General features: G+C 37.3%; 1 protein-coding gene across 2 annotated transcripts in view; it reads right to left on the bottom strand.

The window, feature by feature from the left end:
* AUH (AU RNA binding methylglutaconyl-CoA hydratase) overlaps nt 1–27,236 on the bottom strand; it is a 119,582-nt gene that overhangs the window by 69,436 nt on the left and 22,910 nt on the right. Inside the window, exons 4-5 of one of the 2 annotated variants that reach the window (XM_075079837.1) lie at nt 15,938–16,024; nt 1,956–2,009 (exon numbers count right to left, since the gene is read on the bottom strand). In XM_075079837.1, coding sequence (XP_074935938.1) covers nt 1,956–2,009; nt 15,938–16,024 — 141 coding nt within the window. The remainder of the gene's footprint in view (nt 1–1,955; nt 2,010–15,937; nt 16,025–27,236) is intronic. The other variant, XM_075079838.1, reaches the window with a different exon arrangement.

Below are 27,236 nucleotides of genomic sequence, written 5' to 3'. Positions count from 1 at the left end.
AATCTGCCTTTGCCATAGATAAATGAAAAATAATTTGCCTGAACATGAAGGCACAGTCATTATTAACTGTGGTTTCCAGCCGTTACTGCCTGCATGTATGTTCCATTTCTCAGAGACTAGCAAACAGTATCTGGAGAACTATTTACACAACTTCTGCAGTACTCCAAGGCAGACTACTTTCTCTATGATAAGTAACTTCCATATTTACCTATAGAACAATTCAAGTAGACTATTACACAAGGAAGTGAAACTTACAGGAAGAGTATTATAAAACAGCTTGGTTTCAAGAATTACAGCCAGCTTTCCTACCAAGAAACACTAAAATTCATAATTCAAAGGTAGAAAAAGCAGTTTGATACCATATGCTAGAATCAGCACTTCCCAAGGGTATTAATTTTAAAGGATCCCCTGTTGTGGAAGTCGGCAATGAATGCAAGGCAAAATACAAATTCTTTACAATAGCTCTGTGCATACCTATCAAAAGAATTGAAGAAGTTAGTCCTTTTAACATGTTCTTGTGAAGCATCAGAAAAAGCAATACAGAAATAAATTAGCAATGGCTCTGGATTGTAAACTGAGTCACAACTTACCACCAAGGGTAAAGCTTCTTGGAATATTCATATTTTGTAGCATCTGCATATTTTGTTCATCTGCATAATTTTACTACACAACTGCCAAAACTGTTCAGCTCATAACAAAAACAGAGATGATATTCATGCCCTGTAGACTTAACTGAGTTGTATGCGCTCAAACTTTAAGGACAATAAATTATGTAGATAGACAGGTCAGCCTCCACAATGATTCCATGCAGCAAGGCTCGTTTGCTATGAGTGATCTAAAAATCTATATAGAGCTTTGCCAAGAAGCCATGGGGGTTTATTCTTTAACATTCCACATTTTTGTCATGCTGTAAATAACAGATATAAATTTCAGGCAATTGTACTACTAATTAGTGCTAGATTCCAGATCTGACATGGGTTTATCAATGTGCAATCATGAACTGCATAGTAAAGTCCACAGAAGGAATGAGAAATATAGAGAAAAGAAACAAAATAATTAAACTAGAATGTACAACATACAGACAAGAGTAGACAATGTATATATACACAGATTCATGTTGTTGGAAGTAGTTGAAAAAAGACTAAGTAATAAGCAGCATTACACTGTAGACAGAGAATTCCACTGATCTACTGTGGCACATCGAAGTGTAGAGTATGAAGGACACTAAATAATAAGCCAGTTCATACAACAAATTCGTAAAGGATGACTTCACACATCTACTGTATTGTACAACATGCTGTATATTCTGTATACACACTTCCATTCTGCATATAAAACAAGTGTCCCAAGCAAAAGCCAATACTCATGTCCTAATGTGACATCAATGCTTAATGGTGTTACCGAAAAGGAAGGTTCTAAGTACAGTAAAGAAAAAGAAGGGCCCTTTTCAGTATATGTTAATGTTAAGTTGGCAACAGAGTCAGATATAAGCCAAAAATGCATTTCTATATTTGAGATCACAGGAGAAGAAACAAGAGTTTGGACTAGCTGAAGACAAGAGAAACATGAACAAGCAGATCAAAATAATTATTATGTGTTAAGTTATTTGAGAAGTAATCTGTTAGGACACAAGGGGGTACAACCTATACAAAATTATGTTTATTGGCCATTCCAGACATGATACAGGTAGAGTGACCAACAGGTAAACTGAAGAACTAAGAAATTAACGGCATGCAAAAAACCCCATTAAGAGAAACTAAAGATAACAGCATGATACAGCTAGTTAAGTCCAATAAACCATAAAAAGCTCAAACAAAAGTTAGAAAGATGATAGACAGCAATATAAAGAAATGGGCCTTTTTCCTACTCTGTAGTAACTGTGGATCTTCAGCTCAACTTCAGGAATGCATTCCTGGTAAATACATATGTTACATGTAGTTTTAGGTTAGGCTGACCAGCAGCATCTTGTAGTCTTGGGATGCCTCCTGCTTTCCTGTGACTCTCCATTACTGAAAGACATAAAGAGTAAAGTAAGCTAAACTCTCCCGTAATTTTGTCACCAGTACAGAAAGTGACAAGAGGAGGACTTTGCATTTAAGCACATAAAACACATCACAGAATCAGAGAATCTCAGGTTGGGAGGGACCTCAGGGATCATCTAGTCCAACCTTTCTAGGAGGAGCACAGTATAGGCAAGATGGCCCAGCACCATGTCCAGACAACTCTTGAAGGTGTCCAATGGGGCCAAGTAAACCACTTCCCCGGGGAGATTATTCCAATGGTTGACTGTCCTCACTGTGGAAAATTTTCCTCTGGTGTCCAGTCGGAATCTCCCCAAGAGCAACTTGTGTCCATTCCCCCTCGTCCTCTCCATGTGACTCCTTGTAAAAAGGGAGCCTCCATCTTCTTTGCAGCTACCCCTTAAGTACTGGTACATGGTGATGAGATCCCCTCTGAGTCTCCTTTTCTCAAGGCTGAACAAACCCAGTGCTCCCAGCCTATCCTCATATGGCAGGCTTCCCAGTCCTCTGATCATCTTGGTGGCCCTTCTCTGGACCCCTTCCAGCCTGTCCACATCCTTTTTGTACAGCGGGGACCACAACTGCACACAGTACTCCAGGTGTGGCCTGGCAAGATCTGAGCAGAGTGGGATGATGACTTCTTTATCTCTGCTGGTGATGCCCTTGTTGATGCAGCCCAGCAACCTCTTGGCCTTCTTGGCTGCAGCAGCGCACTGTTCGCTCATGTTGAGCTTCCTGTCCACCAGGACCCCCAGGTCCCTGTCAACATAGCTGCTCTCCAGCCAGGTGGATCCTCCCAGTCTGTGCTGCACTCCTGGATTATGTTTTCCCAGGTGCAAGACCTTACACTTGTCCTTGCTGAACTTCATAAGGTTCTTGTTGGCCCACTCGTCCAGCCTATCCAGATCTGCCTGCAGAGCAGATCTCCCTACACATTACATGTGTAGGAAGCAATCTCAAAGAATCACCATTGTTTTGAAGCAGATAATTGTTATTTCATCTTTAAGTGACTTTGCACATGATGTCCACTGCTGGTGACTAACAAGGGATTTCCTTTCTTTTTAGAGATGATTATATGATGACTGAACGAGCAGCATATGAACACAGGCACCAGCTCTGGAGGATTTGACCAAGAAATAGTTTCTAAAGATGTGTGTAACAAAGCCCACACATCTGATTCATATATTGCAGACACTGACATTCCTCTAATAGAAAGTAGATGTCTGGATTCTATTGACCTGAATCGTTTGTGACCATTTAGTCCTCTAACTAAATGATTTTAAAAGTTTCTACAAAGATACAGATATGTAAAATAATATCTGACACGAAACTGAGTTACACTTGATACTATCAAGCAGCCTTTTTCTATTCCTGCAGAAGTTCACTTTCTGACTATTGACCGACAATGAAATGGTCTGATCAACTAGGAAAAACCTACTTTCTATAGATATTGAAGAGGAAGGAAGAAGTATAAGGAATGGGTAAATAAATACAGTAAAAACAAGACGGCAACAATTTATACATCAAAATAATCTTGCCTTTATGAAACATTACATACAGCAGATTATACATACGAGGCAATAAACACATTCTTTAGACAGCATCCTAGGGTTCAAAGGAAGACCTATCACTATTACTGGTCCCTTACTGAGAGTTCCTGGAACAGGCAGAGGAATAATATGGCTATGAAGAATTCCAGACTTTGTGACTTGCGTTCCTGAAGAACTGCTGTGGTTTAGCCAGCAACTCAGCCCCACAGAGCCACTCGCTCACTCCCCCAACAGCAGAATGGGGGAGAGAATCAGAAGGGTAAAGCTCATGGGTTGAGGTAAGAACAGTTTAATAATTAAAATAAACCAATAATAACAACAACATCAACAATAATAATGCAATGAAAAGGAGAATAACAAGAGAGGTGAAACCCGGGGAGGGGGGGAACAAACAGCCAAAACCATCAGCACGGGACGCAGCCTCTCACCGCCCACCGACCCGATGCCGCCAGTCCCCGAGCCACAACCGCCCCCCCACGCGCCAACTGCCCCGTTAATGTACTGGCCATGGCATCACATGGTATGGAATGAGCATCCCATTGGCCAGTCGGGGTCACCTGTCTGGGGTGTGGCCCCGCCCCTCCCGGCCTCCTGCCCACATGGCAGAGCATGGGAGGCTGGAAAGGACCCTCACTGCTACAGGCGCTACAGTGAAAAGAATTAACTCTATCCGAGCCAAAACCAGCACATCAGCCTATACCGACTTGTCCAGACTGATCAACTTAAAATACATGACACCCAGAAAAAAGAGTTACTGATGTAGAATGTGTCAAATCCAGAGGGACTGACCTCCTAACAGTGGCTTCCTTGCTTGTTAAGTAAATTTATACCTGTAGTATTTTCTGTTAGCAACTGTACCACATATCTGTACAAAAAGAAGAAACATTTGAGCTAGGCACAAAGTTCTCAGATGTAGGCTGTTCACATACCAATAAACTTCCTATGAGAACCACACATTTGGAGCTTGACAGCAATTTCAAACACTCGGAATAACACCTGTAGTATTCCTTCCTATACCTAGGATATAGGAGCCATTACCAAAGAACTCGAAGTCCAGTAGACTTAGAATTCCGTTTCTATTAAAGTAAAAGGTCTGCACTGTTACCACATGACTCCCATGAATCAGAAAAAAAAAAACTCTATGGAAGCCCATTCAATCCATAACAATGAACAAATGATATATGGTTCTATTTTTGAAGTAATCTTTTACAGATTAGGATGAGAATTTTGAATTCAACTAACCACAGCAGTCAGAATTTGGGATTTAGGAACACTCAAATGAAGCCCCACTTTAAAGCGTGCCTTTTCAAGCATTTGATACAAAACACTAAAATGACAGACAGTCACCTGAACTCCTCTTGCTAGTCCTCTGTTGTCCTCCTATAGCTGGACCATGTTGAAAAAAGTCCTTATTCACCTTTTCTGATTTCAGTGACCTCTGGCAATCAATCTTTGGAAAGAACAGTTATTCAGATGTAGATCAGAAGCTGGTGACTACCTCTAGCACCTACTGAACCAGATTCAGAAACCTGACTTGTCTTTAATTATCAACAGGTAGCCAATGGTCTAGGAAGAATTCTTGTTTCCCAGTACTAACTATAAAGAAAGCAGCGCGAGTACTCTCTTCCTCTCAAAAACTGTGAGTCTCCAACTAAGACAGAAGTAGCACGAGAATTCGAATTTACATGATAGCACAACTGAGTTCCCACAGAATGGAGGAACAGACTGTCTAAGCTATTTATTTCACATGTACATTTCTGATTATTTGACAAATACTGTTGATTAGTGCACAGCTTACTAGGAGAAGCAACTTCAGGGGGCATTTCTAGCAGTTCATTTTTCCTTTTGAATAATGGATTTCATAAAACAAAGCAAGGAGGATGAATTGTCTAAAAATATCCTGCATACTGTATTACATGGATTACTGGAAGAAAGTATGCTATCAATCAAGGGATATATAAAAAGTTCCACAATTCATTATCTAACTCGAGCAGATTAAGAAAGCGTGGCAAATATCTGCCTACATATGCCAGCAGCACGTGACAAATCTTTAAATCACAGAATGGTTGAGGTTGGAAGACACCTCTGGAGGTCACCTTGTCCAACCTTCCTGCTCAAGCGGGGTCACCTGGAGCAAGCTGCTCAAGCTCATGTCCAGATGGCTTTTGAAGATCTCCAAGAAGGGAGACTCCATAACCTCCTTGGGTAACCCGTGACAGTGCTCGGTCACCCTCACAGTAAACAAGTGTTTCCTGATGTTCAGGAGGAACCTCCTGTATTCCAGTTTGTGCCCACTGACTCTGGTGCTGTCACTGGAAATCACTGGAGATAGCCTAGCTAAATCTTCTGAACATCCTCCCCTTCAGATATTTATATATATTGAGGAGATGACCTCCTGAGCCTTCCCTTCTCGAGGCTGGACAGTCCTAGCTTGCTCAGCCTTTCCTCATAGGAGAGATGCTCCAGTTCATTCATCCCCTTCATGGCCCTTTGCCGTACTCTCTCTAGTAGCTCCACCTCTCTCTTGTACTGGGGAGCCCAGAACTGGGCAGAGTACTCCAGCAGTGGCCTCATCAGCACTGAGGAGAGGGGAAGGATCACCTCCCTCTATCTACTGGCAACACTCCTAACACAGCGCAGGGTACCATTAAGGTTCTTTGCCTCAAGGGCCACAGTGCTGTCTCACGTTCAACTTGGTGTCCACCAGGACCCGCAGGGCCTTTTCAGCAAAACTGCTTTCCAGATCCTTAGCCCCCAGGATGTACTGGTGCACGGGGCTGTTTCTCCCCAGCTGCAGGGCTTTGCACTTTCCTTTGTTGAACTTAATGATGTTCCTGTCAGCCTGTTTCTCCAGCTTGCTGAGGTCCCTCTGAATGATAGCACAACCCTACGGGGCATCTGCCACTCCTTCAACTTTTATGTCATCAGCAAACTTGCTGAGGGCACACTCTGTCCCATCATCCACATCATTAATGATGTTGAATAGGACTGAACCCAGTACAGGCCCCTGGGGTACACACTACTGGCTAGTGGCCTCCAAGTAGACTTCATGCTGCTGATGACCAGCGTCTGGACCTGTCTGTTCAGCCAATTTTTAATCCACTTCACCGCTCATCCAGTCCATGCTTATCAGTTACTGTATGAGAATCTTATACGAGACAGTGTCAAAAGCCTTACTGAAGTCAAGGTAGACAATAACCACTGCTCTTCCCTCATCTACCAAACTAGACATTTCATTATAGGTTATAAGGCTGGTCAAGCATGATTTCCCTTTTGTGAATCCATGCTGATTACACCTGATGACTTTCTTGTCCTTCACATGCCCAGAAGTAGTAGTAGTTAGTTGTTCTAGCACCTTCCCAAGGACAAATTTCAACTTACAGATAAGAAAGCTCCCTCTCTGTTTCTTAGTACAGTTATTTAAATAATGGAGCCCTCAAATCGATAAAAAGAATGGTCACATGCCCCAGAAATGTCTAAATGCTACTAAATACATATTTGTAGATTCCATAATTGATGGGTCAGCCATTAGGAAAGCAAGAAAGAAGAACTAGAACTCACACCATAGAGTGAAAATGTCAGGTAAAGAGTTATAAAATTGGGGTTTATTATTACAAACAATGTACTTATTTACATCCTAGTTCTCTTCAGTGAATACTTCAACTAACAATAGCTTAAAACTACATAATACAGCAAGTCTATGGGCTGATTCCTACACCAACAATATTGCAAGAAAGGTTCAAAATCTGTTGGTTTACAGAGTTTCTTTATTAACCCAAAACTGGCAAATTTTCTGTTTCAGGGTAGGGAAGTTTTCAAAACACCACCGATGTAAACAGGAATTTTGAATCAGCTTTAGTGGTTATTTAAAAATACTTGCTAGTTTGCTACAATAACTGAGAATGGATTTTTAATTTGCTTTTAAAATAATTAAGTTTACACCTAAATATTCATATCTTGTAACTCAGATTAGATTTCTCTTCCATCTGCTCCCTATCCAGATTTTTGACCTTTCTTGGTGACGTTGCCCTTGAGCATAAAATTAAGATTTTTCCCTTAAAAAAAATAAAAGGGCATAAACTATGCATCCTGAGTGGCAAGTAGAGGCAGTCCCTGGGCAATTATGATAACAGAAATGTTCTTTAGACTAAGAACATTTTAATCACAAAATTACACTTTCACATAAGTTAATTCACATCATAGGAAATCAGAAATATAATAGGAACAAAATAGTACATCTTGATTTCATGTTTTGGGATCTTTTCCTGAAGAACAGTAATAACATTAAGATGGCACAAGAGCTTTGCACTTGGAGAGCACTGTCAGCTGTGGTTCAGGCATTTACCTTGTCTTTTAAAATCCGTTATCAAGTCAGTGACTAGAAGAGTTTGCTGGCATTTTCCATTGCAAGCACTGCCACCAAAAAAGGCCTTTCCGCAGGGGGAAAAAAGCTAACAGAAACCAAATACTTCAACAACTACTTTCATCCATTCTATAACATTATGAAAACCAACCAATATATGCACCGACATACAAAAGTGGCTAAGAGAGAATGTCAAATCTTCCTGTATGAACTTGAAGGCAAAGAAGATTGGTCAAACCATTTTTGTGCAAGGCAAGTAATGAAATGCTACAAAGCTTTACCTGTCATAACTACAAAAAGAATGAAAAAGTGGTTACTCAAAGTAACTCACATATTTACATACGTTTTAAATATGCCTTCATCTGCAAAAACATGACCACACTTTTTAAGTCTGAATGGTTTCCATGTGGTTTTGGACACACACAATTCTTTCCCATACATTTGCTAGTTACAACTGTGAAAGGCTTTCAGCTACCCTCTAATTCCTGTGCTTTGGATAAGAAGCTTAGTCGAGTGCTACTGTTGATAGATTTATTTGAACATTATTATCTTTGCTTTAATACCTTCAAAATTCAGGCAGACAACTGGCAGTAAGAATCAGCTGTGTAAAAAAAATATTTTTTTAGAACTTGTAAGGGAATTTTGGTTTTTAATGAAAATGGTTACCAGACTTGCTTACAGTTGATTATTAAGCGAAAGATATTAGCAAAGTTTGTCTTCCTTTTATTATGACAGTAGCTAAAGGGTTTTCTTAAGGCATTTCCCTCAATCCCATTGACTTCCCAGATTCATCCAGTGACCACTCACTCTTATAAATGACCTAGAAAAAAATATTTTTGAATTGACAAAAAATAACTTAATATACAAATATTATGTTCTTAATTTTGAATTTTTCTATTTGGACCTTTATTATTTGCAGGTAATAGAGACAGTGTGGTTTATATTCTTGATAATAGGAGCAAAATCTGGGAAACTAATGGAAATGAAAGAGATGGTTTAATCAAACTCTGTAGCTACAGTCTTCTACAGCGAACTCTCCCTTGATTCTCTTTTTGTACTACATAAAATAGTTTGGGTATTTCATTCATCTTCAGTGATACACTCCAGTTTGATAAACAGATTCCTCAGTTTCTTCATATTTACTGATGTTTCTTCCAGTAATCTTATTCTGCCCTCAGTAAAACAATAATATAAACCCTAGATGTCAGAATCTACTTTCTGTGCAAATGAAGAAAAGCTCTCAATATGAGAAAAATGAAAGTTATTTCTTGTATTTCTTATCCTTACTAAGCACACTTAAGAACTTTTTACTCACACAAATAGCATAGCACATATTCAAGCACTGAGTTTACAAAACAAAGGGATAATGCTAAGGACAAATTATTTCAGTTACATTTTTATATTCTACTTTGATGATAAGTTTTTTTCTTTCTTAGGAGCACACAAAATAAAATTCAAGCAGCAGCACAACTATAATCTCTAATAGTTAACAGAATCCAGTGGGACAACTTTTTCATTTTTTCATTGTCTACTTGTTTGATTTACAGTATGAAGATACCACATTCTTTAGAGCCAGTAGTGTTGTTTGACACAACACTAAGAAAATCCCACAGACCGTGACCATTTTAGCTGAACATTTCTAGAATTTTTCTCCTGTAACTATTTTCAGCAGTATTCCATATACCTACATTCCCCAGTCTAGCCCTAAAATATCTTTTTCTAAATTAGCTTAATATATTAAGTAATAGTTTAAGTCAGCTCGTTTACTGAACGCTACAGAGGAAGCACTCCCTAATGCTTCCCAGTAAGCTTTGGGTTTTTTTTTCAGATAAAGTAGCTTGGTAATACCATAAAAGCAGTGCATACCTAGGCAAAAGCCATGTTCAATACGAGATTTGAACATGCTATTCTGAAGTCAAAGCCTAATGCTGTGCCCAAGCACTGAGCTTTAGGATTTCTTCAATAGAATAGTAGCATAATACTTCCAGTGCCATGCCAGGAGTCACTGCCCTTTGAATATCAATTGGCTGTAGGAACAGAGCCAGAGACCAAGACAGGCAAAGCAAAACAGCTAACAAACTACTCCTGCTCATTCAGGGATCGGAACATGCAATTTCAAACCTGAACAGGGCGAGGACAGGATAGGGTTTCCCAACACATCAAACATACACAATGTGGCTCCCTAGAGAGGGAGCAGAAGCATTGGATTGCAAGTCATAGTCGAGGCCTGTTTAAAGAGTCAACGTGCAAGCTGGCTATGTTGATCTCAATAAACCTTTTGAGCAAGCAGCACCCTTCTTCTGGTACAGTTACTTTTTGTGGGAGGAAAATTAAAGAGCCGTGTCCAGAGCACAGTCTCTTTTCCTCTTAGAACACCATTTGGAATTACTACCAGAAGGCAAACTAAACTGCAGCAGAGGCTATGGTAATTTTTGTAAAGGCTGTACAGCAGTGCCAGGGATCAAAATAATGAATCAGCAATGCAAAGCCACCTCCTTCCGTAATCTTCAGATCTATAAGGATGGACAGTCAGCTCATCCTAATATTCAGGTCCCCCATTTCTGCATCTTTTCTTATAACAGTTTTATAGAAAGTTATTATTACGGGGAAAAAAAGTGTATCAGCAATTGTGGAAGCAATGCTGTCATATAAATAGCTAATAAACATCTTGGTAGAGAAGTTCAATTTTGTGTTCATTGCCTCTATAATGGTACAGAGTTTAGCATTGTGTTTTTTAATTAAAAACAATCCAGTGCAATTTGACAAAGCCCATAATTTCAGCTCTGCAAGGACAGTACTGTCTATTTAGGAAATAGACAATACTTAGTCAAAGGGTATCTTAAATTAATTCAATGTTAAGAGAAGCAGTAAATCTACTACTGGAAAACAACCAAGAGCTCAGCAATGCATTCAGAATGCTAGCAGTCTTGGACTGTATTAGCTACGCTCTACACTTCACTGAACAGGCAACAACATAACAAGAGAAATACTGTGCCAAAATCTCCTTTTGACAGTCTCAGCAACGCAAGGAGACCGTGATGCCTAAGGATGGCTGCTAAGCATGGTGCTGCTAGCTGTAAATTTGTCCCTTTTCAAATTTGATAGCTACCTCTGATATTTTATGCACCTACCCAGTGACTGCTTTCTCAAGTTACAAACTATATCTGCTCTTCCCTAAGAGAGAAATCCACAGTTCTCTCACTGGATTTCCAGACTAGAGCACTCCACCTTTGCTGCCCAGATTTACCTCCAGCACACACAGATGGATTTGGTCAATGTTACACAAGCAGTTACTTCTCAGAGTAGTAATCAGGTCTATAGCATTCATTACTAAATCAGGTTTTTTAATGTTAACCAAAGCTCCACAGAAGCCCCAGAAACTAAAGTAGTGAAATAAGGTATTGTGCTGACCCCTTCATTGATGACTCTTGCCAATTTTTTGAGACTTTACAATCGGAAGGTGGCATGGCAGTTAGCAGACCAGATATCAAGTGAAACTTACATAATCCTGATCCAACTCTTGGGACCTCTGAGATCAAGTTTTGACAGCTTGCATCCCAGAATAAACCATGACATATAATGGGGCACAACCTTAGAATTTCAAGTATGCATGGTCTTCAATAGTCAAAAAAGGAACTTATTGGAGAAGAGACTGTTCTGACGTATGAACAAGAGAACTTTTTCAGGTAAATTACAAGTTTGGTGATGACTAGAAGAAGACAGAATGACACAAAATTGTTAAGAAGGAAAAATAAAATATATGTAAATATAGAGTTTTATCTGATTTGAATAAAATAAAAAGCACACAGTAAAACAACAAATGCAAGTAACTAATGGCAAGGTGTTTTCATTCAGGCGGATCCTATTCAAATTGGACTATGTCAAAATTAATCACATCTGTGAAAATTATATCTAAACAAAGTTACTAAGTATCGCTACTTATTGAAGTTATATCAGAACTTATGCCTCAAAACTAACCAGACACATTAATCAAAGCACTATAAGGTTTGTTAGAATGGAATATCTCCAACAGAAAACAAGTAAAATTAGTATTTGATTAAAAATGTCTTCCTTATCTTAGTTCATATCTAGGTTCCATCTGGCCACAAGTAAGGTATTTTGCCTCCAAATGTGACACAAAAATCAAGCCTGACCACTCTTTAATTTTAAAAAGTAGCCTAGAGAGTCAGGCTGTAGGATTTAGGTACATACACCTATGTTCTTTGGAAGAGCTTTGCTAACCAATGGTGCTTCTCACTTATTGGAGGTTGGGGCCAAACGTCACTCTCAGTAATTACAAATACCTGCCAAATTCAAATTCTTTCTGCAGCTTCACTTTTTCTTTCTGTTAAACAAGGTGTTTTTCTGGAGAAGGGAGGTTATCGCATTCAGCTCCATGCACAGCCTCAGTTTCTTTTGCAGCTGACATCCCAATAAATAACACATATACAATGGTAGTATCACAGCCCAGACCCCACAGCTAGTATAAAGAACATGGACTTAATGGGAGTCATACCATAAAATATACGCTGAAGATCTGACCCGCAACGACAGCTTTTTTTTTCTGCTCCATACCATCAAAAACAAGCTTCCTGGGAGTCAGTAACGTTTGATTTCATTTAGTGAGGCCTGTTTTGTCCTGCATGGTTGCAAGAGACCTATTAGTGCTTTTCTCTGCTAGTTTTCTGAGGGTGAAGACAGCCCTATATCAGTAACAAAGAGGCTCAAGGTAGAATATAGTAATGGGCAAGCAGTCTAATAATTCCTACTATTAAAAAAAAAAAACACCAAAAAGAAACCCCAAACAAACAAGCCCCCACAATTCTGGTACAATTTTAGCAAAAGCAACCACTGCTAAAAAAAGAGGCTGTTTTGACTTTTTTCCCCCCCTCAAAACTCTAAGAACTGCAACTAATAGCTCAGTAGAAATTTTTCAGCTTTTTTTAAAGTGCTTATTTTTATACCAAGCAGTATTTACTGCAGTCTTAATACTTCACCCAAATTTAGCAAGAAGTTATAAATTAATCCCATAAAAACAAGTGCAGTATGCTTTTAATTTCCAGAAAATTCTCTTCTGTAGCTGTATTTCAAAATGATACTGCAGCTTTTTATAAAACCACTAGCATAAGGTTTTTAAATTTAATGAAATTGACAGGAACTAAAGAAAGCCAAAGCACTTCAATTCTAAAAAGCTAAGTTTATCCAGTTGTTCAAGAGGTAATTAACCTTTTGTGTATATTGTCTACAAAGTTAACTTTATGGTCTTCTTTTAAAAATATTGTTAAAAAAGAAGCAACTCCTTAGTAGGTCACACATCTGAACACAAACGCAATTATCAAAACATGACCTATTTCTGAAAAGCAAAAAAGTAGAACATATTTTAAATGAGATTACAGCATTAAACTTGGATAGAAAAAGAACAAAGTGGGAGACTGGAAATATTGCTCCCTAGCTATATAGCATTCTGCAGTGGCAAATAATAATTTGAAAATTGTTTCCCTTCTTTACCCATCTCACAACATTCTGATTGTTGCTGGGCAGGAAAAATACCATTATTATTTTCAATATACAGATTCACTGCAGTAAGCAAATGCAAATAAAATGTCCCACTAGTTCTACAAAAAATATGTTCCGTAATGCCAGATTGATTCTTCAGAAGAAAAAAAGAAGAACTGAGAACCTCTGACTTCCAACAAAATTAACGTTCACTTCTCTTCATAAGGGCATCACACAACATCACGCCTTGTGCACCCACCTATCTAATCTCATTTATAAAATCTACTTTTTTGTATTCTCCACCAGTTCCTGATGTAAGAAACCACATATTAAATTGCTCTACAAAGACCCTTCAGAAAAATGTTTGATCCATCCTATAAATACATCTACTGTTGGCATAATGTGTTCAAAACCAACAATGCCTCAAATATGTATACAGTGGGAATACCTCATGTGACTAAAAAATAAAAGCTACTTATATAGTATGAAAATCCAAACATACATGAAGTGATATCTCAATAGTCTTCCCTAAACCTATATATAAGCCTTTAAAAAAATGAACTGGGAGATGGCCAAAGATCATGAAACCAATAGAGGACCTTCTAGTGACTGTTTTGTTTAGTGTTTTAAAGAGGGAGGAAGGGGGAGAGGGAGGGAGGGGGAGAGGGAGGGAGGGGGAGAGGGAGGGAGGGGGAGAGGGAGGGAGGGGGAGAGGGAGGGAGGGGGAGAGGGAAGAAACACCCAACCAAAGCAAAAGTTTTTATTTTATTACAATCTCAAGTAATTGTTACAGAATCAGTTACAAAATCAATTACAAAAATCAGGTTTTAAAAAAAAAAAGGCTATGTTCAAATTCTTTGTCTTTTCCAACCTACAGCATGCCTGATTGCTGTTACTACACACCCTCACAGACCTTATCTAGGTACTTCAGTGACCTAGATCCTCAAATATTAATTTCACTTACTCAAAATTTCATACTTCTTTCTTGAGAAAGAGACTAGAGATCATGAATGAACACTCATACTCATTTCCTAAACTTCAAGTAATTCACTGTTAGCCTAATGATTCACTGTAAACTTTTTAGGTAACACTGAAAATTTGTTTACGTATTCAGTAGTTAAAGACTCTCACAGGAACCTTAATGAAGCTGAAGACAATCAAACATTTGTCTTAAACTGTTTTCAACTTTGAAGCAAAACAAAGCATCAAATTACTGTGTATATCTTCCGTCATTCAGTGCAGAATGCCAAATCCAAATACTTCTTTAGACTTCAGAAATTTTCTCACTTAAAAAAAATCACAAATAATCTAATTTTTTTTTAAAAAATCACTATTTCCTGATCATAGGAGAATCCTGAAATCAGTTGCCACTATTTAATCTTAATTGCAGCTCAGAAAGTATTTCCAGTAACGTCAGTCCAAGAAAGATTGAAAGATTATTACTCAGAGCTACGGAAGGCTCCCAAAAATCTTACAAAGTAAATAAATGGAACAACCTCTTGTCTGTTGCTTGGCATTCCAAAAAAAACGACAGCTACCAGCACGAAATACAGTATCAGCTGCAGGAAATTAATGAACTATTCTCTATATTTTACTGATATTATTTATTTAAAGAGCCTTGAGGATCTGCTTCACTTCAAAGACAAGACACTAATTCAAGGACAGAAGTATCTCCATGAAGTACCTAATCAGTCTGTCATTTACCTACAAAAACATACTGGTTTCCATTCATAACATTCTTCCAAACCAATGTTATTAAGGAAACGCATCTAAAAACATTCTGAGAAACTATTTATTCATCAGAGTTTTGTGCCAAAATTTCAAGTGGCAAAATAGGTTGCATATATAAATCAAATTTATGAAATTAACTGCTGAAGAAAATTGTACACTCGACTTCTCTTTTTGACAAAACATATCAGCAATGCCCTGTTGAAAAAAAATTATACTAAAGCTGAGCAGCAGAGATGTAGAAACATAATAATCTGATGGTGAATTCATAATGTAAAATTTACAGAAAAATTACTACCTTAAAAACTGGTACAAGTCAACTAAAATCCTGAGCTATTAATAGGTTTTACTGCAACAGAACAAGTGCATATTAAACAAATTTTCAGAAGGTGTTAGTAGCTAACTTTCTATCAACAGCTGATGTTTAACATGTTTCTAAAATGTATTAAAGACTGTGTTAAATATGCCAACCACAAGAATGCAATAGTAAAAACTAAATTCTGAAGTACTTGGATGTTGCAGAACAATCCATCTTTTATGAAAGCAGCACGGCAAATCACCTCTATTTCAGCTGAGATTTAGCTTTTTCTATCATTCTAAAAGTTCCACTTGATTAGGAACATTTTAAAAGAAGTAATACACCATGTTCATATATATCAATATGAACAGTTGTCCTACTACCTGTCAAGAATTATCCAGGCACATTTACGTCACCTCTCTGATCTAACACTTCTCAGGTAACAGTTAAAATAACATTGTTCAAGTGAGAGGTTACATACCCATTTCATTAATAGTTGCTCTTGCTTTTGAGACAAAAGAACTAACTTCACTTGCGTGCATTTTTGCTCTTTCTTTAAGGTCAGCACCTGTAAGTGACATTTCACATACATGTTAGTAATCTGTATACAGTATTGTAAACATGTTTTCAAAAATAAAATATTCCTGGATTAAAAAAAAAAAAATTAAATCTAATTTGAGACAAGGACAGTTCAAATTACTCACATTCATTTTCCACAGATTTCAAGGAAAACATGGACTGTTCATCAACAAAATACAAAAGATCAAATTACACACCAGCAGATTTTCACTATGTATATTTCGCCCAGTGACACCACTTCTCATATTAAAACAGTTTACAAAGAATAGCATTCATGCTAATATTTCATCTGTCATACACTTTTATTTTCCCAACTGGGTCACAAAGTCTGATAAATATGTGTTTTTCATCTTGTGCTCGTTATTCTTTTATTAGTCGATCATCAAGTACCTTGGGTACATGTTTTCACAGTAGGAGACTACATTTATCTAAATAAAAAAATTCCACAGTGGACCTTTTACTACTTTCAACTCACTTTACTGAAATGTATTTTTGAATAAGTTATGTACCACATTTTTTTGTCCTCCAAAAAAAATGCTAAAACTTGAAATTTTTAATCTACTTCTTCATAAATATATGAAAATAATTCTTTTTTAAAAGCACCCTGTAACTAGAGATGGTTACAAAAATGTGTTCTAAAAATTCACTGATATGCAAACCCAACATTTTCTTTCATGAACATGTGAAGAAAATTAGAAACAGACAGTAATAATAGTAACAATAGTGATAGCTAAATACAGAGTAGAGCAGGAAGTCCATCTTTCTTACTGAGGAAGAACATAAGAAAAAGACAAAATCTGCATATACACATTTCTTCTCCAAAGAAGAGCAACATTTCCACTGCAACTTGATGCATATTTTTTCCACTTGGTAAAAATGAACCTATAAAGTTAGTCTCTTGGCATATGTCTGAAAGGCTAAAACAAGTCATATAACCAGTGCAAAAAGAGTTTCATGTTTCTCTATCCTGAGAATCTAAATACTTGTCCATACAGGAAAATGCATCGGTCTCAGATTAAGTTAAGACTGTAACTACTCCAAGTTTTCAATTAAGCAGTCAGAGTCTCCCCCTTCTACCTTTCTGGACTTAACTCATGCTAGACCCTCTTGAGCCTCTTCATCAAATATAGTTTTAGATATACTTTTGTTGACAGCATTAGTTGAAACTCATAACTGTAGTCTACCTCTGTGAAAATCAGTACCTTAATCTGACATTTTCTGATAGGCATCCAGCTCCTGTTTTAACGCAACATGCCCAGTAAAGGAACTCTACATTGCCCCTTCTACTTCCATCATAGCAAAGTTCCTCATTTCACAAAAACTTTTGTTCTCCTTCTACACTTGTCAAAATAAAAACAATGAAGCATCAGTCCTGACTGCATTTGCGTGTTTCTCACTAAATAATGTCAAGTTTAATTTACACTATCAGACACCTTGCCAAAAGCTTCCAACAACCTTTTAGGATATGCCCCAACTGAAGACAGTATGACAGGCCAGTTGAGCAGGCAGTATAAAACAGGAATTACTGTGGCCAAATCTGCACTGCAGCAGAATTGCAATTGCTACCTTAGTAATTCACAATCAATGCATACAGAAATCTTGCCAGAAACCTAAAAAGCTTTGCTTTGATAAATCTGGATAGAACTCTAAAACATACAAAACCGCAAGCAACTTTCACAAATGCACTTATGTGTAGGATTCTGTAGCTAAAAATGCTGACAAAACCTGCTTTAAAAGTTATATCAGCAAGTGTGCAAATGAAAAAATATCACTTCTGTGATACCAGTTGATGTCTTGGTCTAGCTTCTACAACTCTGTCCAAATCATTGCCTATATAGGAACAATAAGAAACTGTGTGCTTTATGAACAAGAAAATTGTATGACTGAACAATTTGACTCAAAACTTCCACACACTGAAATCCTGCTCAGTGGGATAGCCTTCAAAAGTACACAAAGAAAACTTCAAAAGAGAGGCACTGAACCTAAAAAATACCTCTAGTATTACTGTTAAGAAAATACACTGACAAGATAAGACTAAGGCAATTTTAGGTTTTGATTTATTCAGGCTCATTAAAAAAATGGACTCAACCCAAAAAAGCCCAACCCTTCTAAAACTATACATACATAAACAGCAGACTCCTTCCTTCATTTAGAATATACATTTGCTTGAAGATATTTACAGAACCCTATTATATTTTCAACATATACTTTTCTAAGAATGGATTAAAAGGAGGCTGCCAATTTAAAACTAATGGCTTTGAGTACTATAAAAAAATTTCTAGTACAATCGATCTTAGTGCCTTAAACAACTTCTGTAACCTTACATTTCCCTTTTTAAGTATTTCTCCATCATAACTATCAAGGAAATGGAAAAAGTTCTTTTCCTAACCCTTTCCTATTTTAGCCCTCCAAAGCATAATAATAGTAACCGAATCTTTTTCAGAGAGAAGACTTTTAGGCAGAAACCCCATTCACTGAACTCCAACAGAGCACACACCTTGGCATCCCCTGGTTCACAGGAGATGGAACTTCCACTGGCTTAATACTTTTCTTCCTGTTACAAGATTCAACCACTGACGAAAGAATTATTGAAGAATTCCTTGACCCATATAGCAGAAAACTATTCACGTTTCTTCAAAACCTGTTCTCAAGTCAGAGGTAGGAAAGGTTAAGTTTCTGAAGACAACCATGAAGGAGAGTGCAGGTTCAACCAGAAACGACTTCTCTCTCAGCTACTGAAATCAAAGATCCCTCCTCTCACCCCAAGTTTACTACTTTAAAGTATCTGAAAATAGTATTTGTTCAACTGCTGAGAGCAACAAAGTAGGTAAGCTTTTCAAACCACAAAAACTCTCACGGAATGAACCTCTGCAACTTTCCCATGGGCCACCGCTGAAAACTGTGGACACATTTGGCCTATCTTCTTCCCCACACCCACTCCCAATAGACTCCAGGGGCTGTACCGTGGGCCCATGACTCCACGCCACACTGAACGCAGGGCTCTCTAAGCCCTTCTACCCAAAGATACATGAAAGGGGGAACCCGAGCCACTGTGAGCTGAGGCAAACTAACTGTTGCAGATTTGATTGTACACTGTAATTATGTCCCCACATCCATCCAGTTTGTACTGAAGCATGAACCATTGTTTTCTCTGTACTACTCTTTCTGGCATCTCAATGCTTTGTCCCACTGATTGAATCTCATCCACTCAGAAACACAGCAAAAGCTAGTCAAACTAACTGTGATTCTAGGGGTCATGCTCTCCAGTTCTCACCTCCCTGCTCCCAGCATTTTATGAACTCCCTTTTAAAGACTATGCAGTGCCATTTTCAGATTACTAGCTGTTATTACAGGACAAGAGAGAAGTGCAACAACAAAAGACTACATTGACAGTGCCATTAGCCACTTCCTCCTACAGCTACATTAAGATTAAGGCAGGCACTCTCCACTTGTGAAGAAACTCTTGCATCAACTTAATTCACAGAAGCATCACTTCCAAGTTTACGAAGCGAACTGGCAGGAGAGAACTTCCCTGCAGGCTTCCAGTGAACAGCCCTGTTTGAAAATACTAGTACGGTCTTTTGGAGGTCTGCTAAACAGCTAGTACATAAACTGGTATTCGAAGATCAACCTTGAAACCACTGTGGGGAAGATGCATGCTGTTTTAAATACTCCCTACACTTCTACCGAGGTTCGACAATCCAAAGGAAAATCCCCATTTGATTTTGATCCATCACTTTCTTATTCCCTGCCCTCCAATACTGAAGAACCCAGAAAGTTTAGTTATTTTTACCTTACTTCTGATAAGTATAAAACCACGGATGGAATCAATTACCTCTCTTTGCATGTTTTTAAACATTTGGCTACTCAATGGTTGGCTGTTGTACACTGTCAGTCTAAACAATTTTTACAGCATGTACCTGCATTGCATTTCACAATGACAACAGACAAAATGTTTATTTGAGAAAGCCAAGGGCAGTCCAGCAAGATAGGCATATTGCTTTTATTCACCATAATTTTTCCACCTACACTTCTGTGTGACAAGGATGGGTATTTAACTTAGAGAACACAGCAAAAGAAACAAAGTTTTACAGTGATTACTCTGACCCCACCCCTCTTGCCTTATTTGGATATTTTCACATTTTCTAAACAGAATTTATATATTGTTGAAAAGCTAGTGTTGTGTTTGAAAAATCTGTTCCAACATCTTTGTATAAGCATCACTTTCCAAATACCATAAACGCCTAGCAATTTTCTTGTATAGTACTGTCCTATACTATGCTTTAACTCATCCTTCCAAAACACACCACAAAAGCTGTAAACTGCAAAGACATAAAATTTCATGGTTTATACATCATACTTAAATTTGTACTCAATAAATATTTGTATTTAAAAGTCATTATTTTAAAAATCTGGCACACAAAAATTAAACAGTGAGGTTGTTCTATCAAGTGTCAAAAGGCAACGAAAGTGCCTTCCCTCTGAGAAGAGGAAAGGAAGCGACACATGCACAGGCATTTGAGGTAGAATTAAGTATTAAATTCTTACTGTAACAATGTTATTTTGAGCTTGCCCTTTGATCTTGCTAAACACAGATCAACCAACTCTGTCAGCACACCAAAATTTCAGTAAGAAAGTGACATCCAGTAATGTCAGAAGACACTCCATTGTATACTCTGTACAGTTCCTCTGCATCTTGTCGTGAAGAACTAGAAATACAAAAAAATGCAAAGCACAGAGGCACCACCTATAACATGTTTCATAACCCATTGAAACAGGTGAAGGAATTTATGAAGAAAACTTACAATGCTTTCAACTAGGAGTATAGAACATGCACTACCTCACCAATTAAAACGTTAAGCACTGCTATGTACCCACAGCTTATTCCCACACAAAGTAATTAAGCAGACTGTGAATTAATACCCTCCTCCGCCTCACAATAAAATAGACACTCAAGATACTCAACCAAACGCAAATGGCCAACTTTGACATAGATTATAGATTAACTTACAACTACTACAGAAAACACACCCACCAGGCTACGTGTAAATATCTTTCCTCAAAGGCAGATGTGTGCATCTCCTAGAGAAGCCATGCAAGAAATCCAAGATGAGCTGAAATCTTTAGTGGAACCCCAATCAAGTTTTAGGAGGTTAGGAATACCACAAAGGGAGCTGTGCGTGCATATTTGAGGACAACATTATAGCTAACTTAAGTTCAAACTCAGAAAGATTTACCAACAATTTTTTCTCCAAATTTCCAATTATTCCAGAAATAAATCTTTTACATCATGACATCTATTCAGGATAACTTAATTCCCAATTTCGAACAGACACTGCAATACCTCACTGAACAGATGTGTTTATTTAGAGGTAGTGTTAAGTCTGAAGTGAGCAAAACTTTGTTTAAATAGAATTAGTCTTTGTTAAATACACAGACCACAGTAGTAAATAAGTTATGAATATTATTCTGCTGACAGATACGTACTTCAAGTGAATATCCTTAAAAATCCTTTCCAAAAAAACCACAAAAGCATAATTCAAATTTGATTATAATGTCACCAATGTAGATTAATGATTTTTAACTTGCTTTCAACTACCATTCTTCTGTGTGTAAAGCCATATGCTTGACAAATCACAGTACAAAACAAAGTCAACCACTACTGAAGTCTATTGCCTGTGTGAAAGAAAAAATATTTTATGCTTTGCAGACAAAATACTCATGCATTCCAGTAAGAATTCCACCACACCTCCCAGCTCAGCCCGATCCAGGATACCTGGATTATCAATCACTACCCATTAGAGCTACCAGTGATTGTATTCTTGAATATAAATTAATCTAGTCCAATCAATTAAGAACAGACAGAATATTTCATAAATATAAATTAACTATTCCGGACCATCTTCCACAAAGTAACAAAAAAGATTATCACCTACTTAGTAGAATAACAGAAAAGTCTAGACTAGAGGAAATCTCTGGAGATCACCTGGTCCAACCTTCTGTCAAATGAACAGCCATAGATTAGGTTATCCTTGACACCTTTTGCTTGTTTGAGCTCCAGCTGAGCTTCTTCTATCCTAAACATACCTCTGCACATCTGAGCAGTATTTCTGCATTACTCTTTGGGATTCTGTCCCATTTTCCAGGGGTAAGGTGAATAAACAACTCCTCCAATATTATATAATTAATATCTGAGAGATTAAAAGATAGGAAGAAAGCTTTGGGGTTTTTTAAAGAATAAAAAGGAGTATTCAAATATAAATATTTAAATGCTACAGAACACACAAACTCACAATATCCTCCAGTGTATCCCTAAGGATTTTCAAGATTTTATGTTCAAATTGACTCTATCAATACTTATAACTCAATTACGAGTTCAGAACATTAAGAAATGAAACATCGTTTCATCAAGAATCATGGTTTTTAGTTGTGAGGTATGAGAGATCTGAAAGTTAAAGGGAAAAAATATTACTGAAATACCTACAAAGAACTGCTAGCAATTTCCTTCTGAGGATGAGCTTCTTTTATGAGTACTACTGAAAAGAGAGATCTTACTCACAGAACAGTACTACTTAATCTCTGCCTTTTTCTGAGATTTCGTATTTTAGACTTTACATCAAGCATGTGCATGTAACAGGTAAAATTTAAAATAAAATGTAATTTCCTCAAAGATTAGTCTCTAAGAGAACAATGTGTTGTTAGCAAAACACGGCTTTGCATAACCGCTTTTTTTTCGTTTTCTTATTCCTTAAGGATAGGTAAAAATCTAAGATTCACGTTAATTTAGCCTATGCTGTAGAGTACCTCAAAACTTTTCAATGGGGAAGGAATCCCATGACATATAGTCTCAGTCTCCACACAGTTTTATCCAAACTCTCATATTTAAATTTTGCCTTGATATTTATTTTTTAATTAGAAATTAAACAGATATGATCACCACTTTTACGTGGCAAGTATGAGTTGGTTCTCTACATTTTAGTGCATTTCACACTGGGATTTAAAAAACAAAACACCACAAAACCGCACTTTAGAGATTTAAACATATCAGGTAGCAAATAAAAACCACAATGGTAAAGAAGTCATTAACATATCACAAAATGTTAACGAAATGCCAAAAATTTTCTCATATAAAAGGGAATTGAGAACTCCAGAAGTTATATGTAACTATTCAAAAATCCATTTTTCAGATGCACAAAACTTAGAAAGTCAGCACACCATAAAGATCCAAAATGATCTGAAAGTAATATAAGTAAGGATACATATGCTCATGATCATTAGGAAGAAAGTTTAATATATAACATATAAGGAAGCAAAAAAGTAAAACCAGTATGCTGTCATGGGACCCAGACTTAAGAGTGAATTAATATACTTAAAACCTGGCTTTGACACCCCAAAGAGCTATAAACAGTCTCTGGCTAAAAACACAGACCTTGGCCCTACACCTATCTAACTGGGTTATCCCTGTCTTTGGTACCGTTCTGTTACACAAACATATTAAGGAGGTTATGATATGTTTTTCATTAATTACCTGTTAAATAACATTTTGTCTAAGAAACTATTTCACAGCATATGGTTATTGCAAGGTTTTTAAAGCAGGAGACTTCATAATTCACCTTTCGTAACTTCAGATTAACCACCTACTTTCTCTAGTAATCATTTGCTTTACTGACAGCAACCATGAATCATGTTGCACACCAGTACAGACACAAATTTGTGCACACTGAACTGAGTACAACGAAAAATGCATTTACATGTAACTTTGATAAAAAGCGAGGCGTATTCTAAGTTTCAAAACAATATGAGAAAAATGCTGGCTGCAGTCATTTCAGTCAAGGGAAAAAAAGTTCGGTATGAAGGATGCTATGTATGTTTTCTACATAAGGAAGTAATTTAAATGAATAATTTTTTTTTTTTTGCAGGACTTTATATTCCTGAAGTTCTTTAAACATGGATATATGATATTTAAGTAAAAACTGATACTGCTATTTTTCCATATAAGATTTGCTGTCATAATTTGTCACCATGACTTGGATATCTGCACTTTTTGCATAACCCCTCTGCATCACAGAAAAGTTCCTGAGAATATCACACTGTGAAGAACAAACAAAATGTCTGCAATTCCCGTATATTTGATCCTTTGGCAGGATGCCACCCCTGAGCGTTCCCTCTGGTAAGATGGCAGCCTTGTTGCTCCACTGCTATAGGTTATCTCATACCTTGCAACAATTTACACACAGATCAGCATATTTAAAGCACTAACTGCAAAATAATTCCCATAAATGAGCTATTTCAGAAAGTACAACTTTGGGGTTTTGGTTTTGGTTTTTGTTTTGGTTTACCTTTTTTTTTTCTTGTAACCTTTTGAATCTCAAGCCTTACTTAAAGGCCAAGGTGCTAATTCAGACAGGTTCCCTCCTCAAATTCAGGAATCCTGAATATAAACCTATATAAACCCTATATACCCTATATAAACCCTAACTTTATACACAAAAGTTCTACAATCCCTTTTCAATGCTTATGCAAATTCAGACCAGATATAGATTAAAGTCAGCTGGCTCTTTTTCCACCCTGTCTGCCCAGCTCTAAATTTAGAAGCACCCAACAGTATTCCCTTGTTAACCTTTTCTGCCACACACACACACAAAAAAAAGGCAGCTTATACCTCACATGCCTTTCCTGAATTCATCTTCACTTGCAGAAGGGGGAAAAAAAGAGTCATCATAAGGATACAAATAAACAAAGCTGATTTTTTTGCTACATACCTACCAGTTCTCTTTGTGACACTTCCATCATCCAACAACTGCCTCAGCAATCCACTAGCTGCTAGTATCCTCTTACAGAGCCAAAACGTTGTGTAACTATCACAACAGGGCTTCCTGCAGTTTCCTCCATGGCACCTGAAAGCCACCGGTACTGGTACAAGAACAGGATAGTTACCCATTTCCAAAGAGTAAGTCAAGACAATATTAACTTTGATCCTGTGCTATGCCTCGCTTTTAGCGACCTCTGTCAGGCTAACAGATCAGGACTAGCAGAAGACAGGCATGAAGGCTGCATCATCCTTGACTCTCAGATATAGAATCAGTGGGGAAGATCCAGGAGGAGAAGACAGTGGTGGCAGCAGTGAAGGTCACCCAGTAAGTAGCTAGGAATCACAAATACAGACCTCTAGAGCGACCAAATCGTGACAAACCTGTTTGTCCCTATCTTCAAATAATCCCTCATACAGTCCAGCTACTTAAACACAGCAAGACCATGAGTTTACACTTCACATCATGGTAATGATAAATATCAGCATTGAATAAAAAGCGATGTATGTTGCAATTATTAATTAATACAAAGGGTTTTTTTAACAACAACAAAAAGGTAAAAATACTTCCTACACCACTTGTATTTCTATGTTATTTCCACAATAAGCTTTACAGAAGTACTTCTTTAATCCAGTCATTCTGGTAGTCTGAACACCCAACTTCCTCAAACCATTTTTCATTTTTAAATTCAACCTTCACTAAAAGTACTTCTACATCATGCCTATAATATCATGTGCATCTACTTTCTGGCAATGAAACGTAGCTGAATTCTTATACAGAATAACAGTTAAAATTATACAGTCATAAAAGCTGCATTTTTTACCCTACTATTTAGCTCCAAACTAATGGTAGAATCATTAACAGTGACTTCTATTTATTCTACACCTTCTGTAAGAAAATCCTCTGAAGAGATCAGCACCAGAGTTCATGGTTTTTTAAACAAAGACATAATTTACTGAATAGAATAAGAATGTATGGATATTTTAACACCACTACTGCTGGAAAAAATAATATTAATGTAACACCACATCTCACTTGTATCAATTACAATAGCTTTGCAGTGAGTCTGCTAGTATCTAATCCGTGTAAGTGACACACAGTTTTTTATCTTCTGATTAATAAGCAGGCATTCCTAAAACTTGCTAGTGGTGAGATTCATCTTTCTTCTTTAACCTTAAATAAATAGTGATACTCAGGCTGAACACTTTTAGTGAATAATACTAAGACTTTCAACTCAAAGAAATATGAACATCCCCAAAATTTTGAGCAACCTGATGTTTGTTCCACTTTGATTTCTAGTAAATTAAGTAATCAGCAAAAAATAGACATGTTTCATTGCACTATTACAGATGACTGACTCAAATCTTTTGCATGTACCATATATCTGACCACTGCACATGTTTTTTTTTTAATGTTAAAAGGAATTGATACTGCTGGGTTTATCTATTTTGATTAGTAATAATTGCAAAAATAGTTAACTAACAGCACACCCAGTTTTATAAGCTGTAAATAGAAAAGGGGGAAGTGTGTTAGTGGTAAAAAAGAGAAAGTCAGAATCTCTTCTGAAGAAGTCCTGAAGTCAGTATTCAGACGTAAATCCTATTGAAGAACGGAGAAGTTCTTCCTGAGAAAAACCACAGTTTGAACTGTTGTATCACCTGAATGTAGAAGAAGGCATAGGTAAAAGCCTTTTTCTTCTTTTTCATCACCTTCCATCCCACCCCTTGATTTGAAAGACATCACCCAGAGCTGCCTTTTTTTTATCCCCTCAACGATCAGTAGTAGTCATATTGCTATATCAGCTGGAAGCTTTCAGCAGGCCAAGATTCAATGACACTGGATTCTGTGCAGCTACCCAGCAAGTGATACTTTCAGTGGAACAGTTAAAGAAGCAGGTAAATAATACAGATAGTACGTTAAAATAAACACATCCTGTGAAGAATATATGTAACAATAATCATGACTTCTTGTCTCCCAATTACAAGATGATCACTGTCTGCATACAGCAGACTACAAACAAACTTGAGGAAAAATTTGAAGTAATGGCCTTAGAAAGATTAGATGAGGCGACTACTGAGTTTGACTGGGAACCTTTTCAGGCTATAGCAGGTGAGAAGAACAGAGACTTTTGTGGGAAAACTCGAACAGAAGAAAAGCCTTCAACGTTAAAGATATGGAGTTCAGCTTTGGCCACTTGAAGTCTATTCAGATAGCTTAAATCTTGAACTAAAAAAAAAAAAATGCATTAAAATGGCTGGCATTCCTGCACAAACATCTCTGGCTCATATTAATACTGGGCCAGCACTCAAGGCCACAGTCTTGCCATTCCACACAGTACTATGTGAAGTAAGGACTAGTAAGCATTTGAGCCATGAGCAGGAACATCTCGTA

This window comes from Phalacrocorax aristotelis, chromosome Z (genome assembly GCF_949628215.1).
Source record: "Phalacrocorax aristotelis chromosome Z, bGulAri2.1, whole genome shotgun sequence".
NCBI lineage: Eukaryota > Metazoa > Chordata > Aves > Suliformes > Phalacrocoracidae > Phalacrocorax > Phalacrocorax aristotelis.
Note: the sequence above shows the minus strand (reverse complement) of the source record. Positions and strands in the feature narration are given on the sequence as shown.